At 44.3% G+C, this 8,662-nt stretch overlaps 1 protein-coding gene across 4 annotated transcripts in view; it reads right to left on the bottom strand.

Annotated features, from left to right (window-relative positions):
• The window catches only part of CDK19 (cyclin-dependent kinase 19), a 237,785-nt gene extending 229,377 nt beyond the window's left edge, over window positions 1–8,408 (bottom strand). For 2 of the 4 annotated variants that reach the window (XM_011970635.1, XM_011970636.1), the window contains exon 1: window positions 7,547–8,026. In XM_011970635.1, coding sequence (XP_011826025.1) covers window positions 7,547–7,674 — 128 coding nt within the window. In that variant the 5' untranslated portion in view covers window positions 7,675–8,026. Of the gene's footprint in view, window positions 1–7,546; window positions 8,027–8,098; window positions 8,161–8,336 lie in introns of those variants that run through there. The other 2 variants (XM_011970639.1, XM_011970637.1) reach the window with 2 other exon arrangements.
• Between the last annotated feature and the right edge of the window lie 254 nt (window positions 8,409–8,662).

Below are 8,662 nucleotides of genomic sequence, written 5' to 3'. Positions count from 1 at the left end.
AAAAAAAAAAAAAAAAAAAAAACAGAAAACAGCTGGGTATGGCCCACATCTGTAGTCCCAGTTACTCAGGAGGCTGAGGCGAAACAATCGCTTGAGCCCAGGCAGCCAAAGCTGCAGTGAGCCATGATCTAAAAATAGAGAAGTGTGCAGCACACTAGCATGTCATATTTAATGACATCTTTAAGTTAACACGCATGCACATACCCCGAAAGAAAATCCCTCTTAAAGGACAACCAAGAATGATTGCCTCTAAAATAGGGAAAGAATGGCTGCGAAAGGGATGACTTATGTTACACTGGTGGTTTTTTGTTGTTTTTGTTTTTTTGAGACAGAGTCTCACTCTGTCGCCCAGGCTGGAGTGCAGTCGTGCAATATTAGCAGCTTCCACCTCCCAGGTTCAAGCAATTATTGTGCCTTAGCCTCCCAAGTAGCTGGGATTACAGGTGTCTACTATCACACCCAGCTAATTTTTTGTATTTTTAGTAGAGATGCAGTTTTCACTGTTGGCAAGGCTGGCCTTGATCTCCTTACGTCAAGTGATCTGCCCACCTCGGCCTCCCCGAAGTGCTGGGATTACAGGCATGAGCCACCACGCCCAGCCACATTGTATATTTTTATGCATATATACTATTTACAAACTTTTTTTTATAATACCTTTTTTTTTTTTTTTAAGAGAGTCTCATTCTGTTGCCCATACTGAAGTGCAATGGCATCATCATAGCTCACTATAGCCTCAAACTCCTGGGTTCAAGCAATCCTCCCACCTCATCTGGCCATAAAATACTTTTCTGAAAAAGTAGTACAATATCCTTGATTTCATTCATAAATTGATAGTTCAAGTATCGATTTGCTTTATCAAGCTATTTCAGCCTTAATATTTCTCCTATAACTTGAAAGAAGACATAACAGTTTTCCTATTTATCCACACCCTGATTTAAACATTTTTATTGAAAGGTCACTTGATGGGTCAGAGAATTATTTGCTGCTAAGCCACTCATCCAAAGACTCTAAACCTACACAGTTCAGTGTGATAGCTACTAATTAGTTTCTCAATCACACTAACTACATTCCAGTAATCGATAGTTATGTGTGGCTTGTGGCTAGCATACTGGACAGCACGGATGCAAAACATTTTCAGATCACTGCAGAAAGTTATATTTGGACATCACTGCTCTACACCAGGAGTCAGCAAACTAGAGTCTGCAGACTAAATTCAGCCAACCACTTATTTGTGTAAATAAAGGTCTACTGGAACACACCCATCCTTATCAATATTGGATTACGTATTATCTGTGGATGCTTTGGCACTACAATAGAGTAATTGCAACAGAGACAGTGTAACCCAAAACGCCCAAAATATTTAGTATCTGCCTCTTTACAGAAAAAGTTTGCTGACCACTACTCTAGATTATCAAATTTCATTGAAAAAGAAAACATTAATTTCCCTTAGGCCTCAAAAAGTTTTTGAAGGCTTGCATTGCAAAAATGACAAACCAGCTAAACCTAAACAGATGTCCACTTCATTTACTAAGTGTTAAAGATACTTAATTTTTTACCATAAATCCATAAAACAAAAGATGTCCTAAAATGTAAATACTGATATTTTCTAAGCATCTCTATAAAATAGCTAGTAAAAGCACAGAAGACAGATTACTAGTCTAGCAATTCTAAAAGAGCCGGCCTAAGAGAAAATATTTATTTCTCAAAAATATGCCTATTTTTCTTAGCAATATCTGTTCAAAGAAACGGGCTGGGCACAGTGACTCATGTCTGTAATCCCAGCACTTTGGGAGGCTGAAGCAAAAGGATCACTGGAGCCCAGGAGTTTGAGACCAGCCTGGGTAATACAGTGAGCACAGTGAGACCTCGTCTCTACAAAACAACAACAAAAATTCGCCAGCATGTGCACCTGTGGTCCTAGCTACTCAACAGGCTGAGGCAGGAAGATCACTTGAGCCCAGGAGTTCAAGGCCACAGTCAGCTAGGACTGCATGACTGCACTCCAGCCTTGGTGACAGAGTGAGACACACTCAAGGGAAAAAAACGAAAAAAGAAATTTATCAACTGTTTGGAAAAGCAGCACATTTCTTAGGAAAAAAAATACTAGAAATATTTACATCTAACCACCTATTTCATGTAACATTACTGTATTTCAGGCTTTCAAAACAATTACTGAAAACACTGTTTTTTAAGAAAAGTAAATAAACTTGTGTTTTTAAAGGAATTTGGTCTGCTTTTAAGATCAGTGAAGCATCTTTACCAATTAAAGGCATTTTTAGGCCGGGCGCGGTGACTCAAGCCTGTAATCCCAGCACTTCGGGAGGCCGAGATGGGCGGATCACGAGGTCAGGAGATCGAGACCATCCAGGCTAACATGGTGAAACCCCGTCTCTACTAAAAAATACAAAAAACTAGCTGGGCGAGGTGGCGGGCACCTGTAGTACCAGCTACTCGGGAGGCTGAGGCAGGAGAATGGCGTGAACCCGGGAGGTGGAGCTTGCAGTGAGCTGAGATCCGGCCACTGCACTCTAGCCCGGGCGACAGAGCGAGACTCTGTCTCAAAAAAAAAAAAAAAAAGGCATTTTTAATTGAATTTTGCGTATTATATGACCAACTCTACAAGGCACTGGACAGAGAATGATGATCCTTTTACAGCTAGTAATTTATGAGGCATATTAGTATCACTTACAGTGACTTTACATACGTAAGAACAAAGGGGTAGAAACACAGCTGAGGAGTACACCAAGTGATTAAGAGAAGGCTTCAAGGAGGAAAGCAATTTGAGTTGGGTATTGAAGTATGAGCAGACAGGTTTGTAAAGGTAAGGCAAAAGGGGGAGGGAAGAATGGCACACCACCACAATTCTAGAGTGAATGTAGAGCAAAGAAAATGAGACATGAAAGGACTTAAGTACCAGAAAGTATGAGTTCAATGCTTCAGAAGTATATAGCTTGAATGCAACTGGAAAAAAGAAATGGTGGCAGGTATAAAGACTACAGACTTCAGGGTCTGAATGCAAATGTCTTTACATGTCAAACTAAGGAATTAAGATTGGATCTGATTTAAGTCTCAAGCATGATTCATGCAAGGAGAGGAGAGAAAGAGATGAGATCAGATCTGATAGTATAAGCCACAGCAAAAGTTTAGTTTTCCAAAAAGAGATATGACATGATTGATTTTATAGGAAAATGACACTAACAGCAATCTGGATCTTGGACTATAGTGAGAGACCAATCAGCTACTATCCAAATCAGAAATAATGGCCAAAAGTGTTGAGAGTGAGGATGAAGAAAAAAACAGATGAAAAGCAGCAGCATGGCCAGGTGTAATCCCAGCACTTTGGGAGGCTGGGATTACACCCGTAATCACGCCTGTAATCCCAGCACTTTGGGAGGCTGAGGCAGGTGGATCACCTGAGGTCGGGAGTTTGAGACCAGCCTAACCAACATGTCTCTACTAAAAATACAAAATTAGCCAGGCGTGGTGGCACATGCCTGTAATCCCAGCTGCTCGGGAGGCTGAGGCAGGAGAATCGCTGGAACCCAAGAGGCAGAGGTTGCGGTGAGCTGAGATCGCACCATTGCACTCCAGCCTGGGCAACAAGAGCAAACTCCATCTCAAAAAGAAAGAAAAGCAGCAGCTACATGTAGTAGAATCTAAAGTCCTGCACTCCTACTTTGTAAATGTCCTTTATATATGATAATTTCCCTTTTCCCTTTTTTGTGTATAAATGCACTTTTGGCACGGAAAAAAGTTTATATGGTAAGTTATCAAGACAGGAGGTAAGATGGCCTTTTTTTGTTTTTCCACCCATGGTATTTGGAAGGAAAATGCAAGAACTCTAAGTTAGATGTGGATTACAGGCTATCTCTGCTGTGACACTATGAGCATGACAGTTAACCTCTCAAAGCTCTAGATTTCTCATTTTTAAAAAGATGAAATTGAACTAGATGATCTAAAACTTTGGAAAGTTCTAATCCTCTAATGATACTGACAAATCTTTAATCTTCTGTAAGTATCCAATAAAAATGCAAATACAATAATTTAATTACAAACCAATTGTGAAAAACCCATCAAACACAGGCAAATACTATTGCACCTATTAGCTATACACATCTACATGTACTTATTGTGAAGAATTTCATGACATACATTATGTAGTCATCAACCACTCATTTGAAACCCTGACAAAAGAAACTCTGTAAGCTGTGTCAGCCACGCACACCACCACGCCTGGCTAATTTTCGTATTTTTAGAAGAGACAGGGTTTCGTCTTGTTGGCCAGGCTGGTCTCCTGGTCTCAGGTGATCCACCTGCCTCGGCTTCCCAAAATGCTGGGATTAAAGGCGTCAGCCACGGCGCCCAGCCAACAAAAGAACTTTTTAACAATATTGCTTTATCGATCACATTTTTAAATGTTTCTAACTGGAGAAATGCAGTCTTGAAATCTGTAACCATAAATTGTCATGTGTGACTTCTTAATAATGAAGAAAATTTATTTTATGAATTCTTGCTTGTATTAAAAAGTTCAAAAATATTCTGAACTTGTTCCTCTTCAAGAATAACATTTGGCTGGGTGTGGTGGCATGAGCCTGTAATGCCAGCACTTTGGGAAGCCATGAGTTCAAGACCAACCTGAACAACACAGCAAGACCCTGTCTCTATAAAACGAAAAAACAAAAAAAGAGCAACTTTTAAGCCAGATTTTTTTTTTTTTAAGAAAAAGATAGTTGGACGTCCAGCATGGTGGCTCACGCTTGTAATCCAGCATTTTGGGAGGCTGAGGCAGGAGGATCACTTGAGCCCAGGAGTTCAAGACTAGCCCTGCCAACACAGCAAGACGCTGTCTCTACAAAAAATATTCAAAAGTATAAATATTAAATAAAAAGGAGAGTTGGGTCAAAAGCCTCTCTTCGTGCAAAACAAAAAGGTGAACAAATAACATTTTTAATTAAAGGTGAAAAACTCAGATGTAAATCTTGCATTTCCAGCTTGTTATAAATTTATGTGATATAATACTGCCTAAAGTCATACTTCAAGGGAAATAACTTAAGATTTTGCAAACTGTAGTATTAAACTTTTCTAATGATATATTAAGTTACTTCTTTCAATGTTTCTTCTAAAGACCTGAACAATGTTTTGGTTATATACTACATTATATATACCAAAATCATTTCTCTTTAATGTAACCTATGTGATTTCTGGCTCCCTAAAACAGCATTATGCATTTTCTGAGTTAACCAAAATAAAATCTGGAAAGAGCTAAACTGTAATCTACCATGATCAGAGTGTAAAATCCTTTACTATGCAAATCTGCCTCGCAGTTTAAAACAGTTTAAAAAAAAAAAATTTAACATGAACCCAAAGGACACAGATGTTCTTTCAGATTGCTGGTATCAATGAACATAAAACTAATCCCACTACCAACCCACAAGAGATGTGGGTGTTTACTGTAAAGTTGCAAATCTCAACCAGATCTTTCATCCAGGAAAAAAGCCTTTATTATGGTTTTTCTTATACATAACATAGTGATTTAAACTAACACTTTCAGACCCTGAGACTTTTTTTTTTTTTTAGAAAAAAAGAGCATTATATTTTGAAGACAACCAAACTAATCTTACTCTAGTAAAGAAGCTTTATTCATTCTAATTAACAAATTTCACTCAAAAAGGAAGTGTATTCGAATCAAGCACTTTATTAGAGGGGAAAAATATTCAAAAAATATAGAAGCAGGAATTATCTGGTTTTTGTTATAAGCCCATACTATTCAAATACAATTCAGAAGCAGAATTTTTAACTTCTCAAAAGTTCCCTAATAAGAGAAAGCTATTTTAACAACAACAACAAAAAAAAAAAACCCACTAAAATACATTTTTTAAAACCTAAAGTATATTACAAAGTTAGCATGAGGAGTATGGGAAAAACCCACCTCAGATTTATTAACAGTGTCCAAACAGGAAAACTGGATGTGCTTTCCCCAAATATATCTGATAAAATTCCCACAAGAACACTAGTATAACAGGTAGAGTGGATATTCCAAAACCAAAATATGTTAATTATAGTAACTCACATTCTATGATAAGCATTCAAGGACACCTGGTAATTAAAGGAATTATGAGAAACAACTGAGTACCTTGAGGCCTGTTCAAGTTATTACAAGAGAAAAAAAAACTCTGCAATAATAATCCTTTACACTTGGATAGTACTTTGCAATTTTCACGATACCTTATGACAAAACACTACAGAGTTGTTTGTTTTATGAAATTAGTGCATACGCACACAACCTACTTTGGTCCTAGAGTTCATATACCAACCACATCAAATTATAACAGCGCGCACAAAGAAAAGCAGCACTTCAAATTTTACTAATGTCATTGTGGCTGATCATCAGTGTATTCAGAAATATTCCGTTACAATCCTCTTCCGTAGAGTTTGACTCTCTTTAAAGTCTATGCTGGACAGGGTATCTTCCTGGGTCCCTAACCTTGGGGGAGGGTAATTCCTGCCAGGAAGCTGGTTCCACCGGCCCTGCTGTAGCTGCTGTCTGCCCTCCAGGACCAAGCAAGGATAGGCATTCTCAGTACTTTATTCAGCTCTTCTTATCTTAAGAGGACAATCAGTAAAGGCTTCCCAAGGTGTTCCTACAGTTCTCCCCCAACTCCTAGGAAAACAAAGGTTCAGGCCCAGCTTTGTCACTCTGTATTCCCTTCTTGATAATCTAGGTACTCGATAAGCCCCAGCCCACAGTCATCGGGCAGAGGATGGAGTGGAAGACATAATACCCAAGATAGCCAAGGGGCTGCGAGGTAAAGGGTGGTTAGCGGAGAACTGAGCCAACTCTTAAGTTACCGCTTGCGAAATGCAGCTGGCCCATCAGGTCTCCTTCGAAGGGGGAAGGTACGCAATTCAGAATGTGAGAATGAGAAATCCGGGACGCCGGGCATACGACAGGGATGGGAGTACCGCATAGAGGAGCCAACGGGCCGGCCAGCCCCAGGGGGCGGAGATCGCGGCCGGGGGCGGCGGTGCCCAGCGGGTCCGAGCCGCCGGGCTGGCGAGGACCCCAGGCCGTGTTCGTCCGACGGGCTCCCCGGCGAGGTTTCAAACCGCCGCCCCCGCAAGGCGCTCAGCCGATTGGAAGTTCCACAACGACCGTCACTACACAGGGCCGGAGCGGCAATTCCGCGGCGGAGCTCTGCCTGCCCGCCGCGTTCCCCCAAGAGACCAGACCCCAAAACTCCTCCTCCACCGCGGTCCCAACTCGAGTCCCGCCGCCGTCTCCGAGCACTCGGAGGGCGCCCCTCTGGGACGGGACCGACGCCTCGGACCGAGCTGCGCCGCGGGAGTTCGAGGGGCGCGACGGCGACCGCGCGGGGGAGGCGGGCGGAATGGGCGCCCCTCGGAGTCGGTGTCGGGACGCGACCCCGCGATCCCCTCCGCCTCGCCCCTCGGACACGGCCCGACTGGGATCCGACCCACCCATCCCGCCAGGTCGCGGGCAGGGCGAGGACCCGAGAGAGCCTACTCCTCCCGCCCCTGCTCTTACCCATCTTTCCGCCTCGCCTTGTAGACGTGCCCGTAGGTGCCGCGTCCCACTTTGCACCCTTCGTACTCAAACAAATCCTCCACCCGCTCCCGCTCCGCCGCCAGCTTCGCCTTGAAATCATAATCCATTGTCTGCTTCCCCCATAGAGGCACGGGACGCGGGGGCCGCCGCCGCTCAGTCCCTCCTCCTCCTCCCCCCGCGACCGCCGCTCCACTTCTCCAACAGACGCCTCTCGGGCGCGCGCGCGCGCCGCCCGCCGCTCCGCGGTCCGCCTTCAGGAAGGGACTCCTCGGCGGCCGCAGCAGCCACCTCCTCCACCTCTTCCTCCTCCTCCGCGACGGCGACGGCGGCTCCCACAGGCACCCCCAGTCCCGCCTCCCCTCTTCATTTCCTTGTTTTGGAACCTGGTGGGCCGCGCCGTGGCTTCCTCGAGCTCATTAACGAACTCACTGGCCCGCCCCATGGTCGCGGGGGCTCCTGGGAAATGTAGTCCCGAAGGCCTCAGCGGCCAGGGCGGTTTCGCCGGCCTAAGAAATACACCTCCCAGGTTACCTCGGGCCGCCACAGCCTCGCCCCCGACAAAGCATGCGCGCCTGCGTACCAGGGCCGCCCCTCCCCCTCAGGTAGCGCGGGGCTCCCGGTTCCTGTGAAGGTGGAAAGCTAGAAGTTCCAGTGTGCTTTCTGCAGTTCTCGGGGAGGCACTGGAAGGAAGTGCCTTACTTTAGTGGGAAGGGGATACTCCACTGTAACTAGCCTCACGCACAAAGCATGGAAAGCATTAAATCAGCACCTTGCTGAGGGGTCGGCTGCAGTAGCTTGGGAAGAGAGGGCTAGTGAGGACAGTTGTACCGCAGCTTGTTTGTTTTCTAGGGCAATGGGTCCGCCTATTGCCCCGCCCCCCGTCCCGCCGTTCATTGGCGGGAGCTGGAGAATGACGTCCTCGTTGGTGCGTGGGTATCCCCAGGCTTTGGCTTCTTTCCCGCTCTTGATTGGCGATGGGATGTGCTCGGTTCTTCCTGATAGGTTGATCTTTTTTCTTTACGATGCAAAAACCGTATTTCAAAAACTGAACCTTCAGCAGTTTCCTAGTGCCTGCTTTGGCCAGAGGAGAACATG

This window comes from Mandrillus leucophaeus, unplaced genomic scaffold (assembly GCF_000951045.1).
Source record: "Mandrillus leucophaeus isolate KB7577 unplaced genomic scaffold, Mleu.le_1.0 Scaffold96, whole genome shotgun sequence".
NCBI lineage: Eukaryota > Metazoa > Chordata > Mammalia > Primates > Cercopithecidae > Mandrillus > Mandrillus leucophaeus.
Note: the sequence above shows the minus strand (reverse complement) of the source record. Positions and strands in the feature narration are given on the sequence as shown.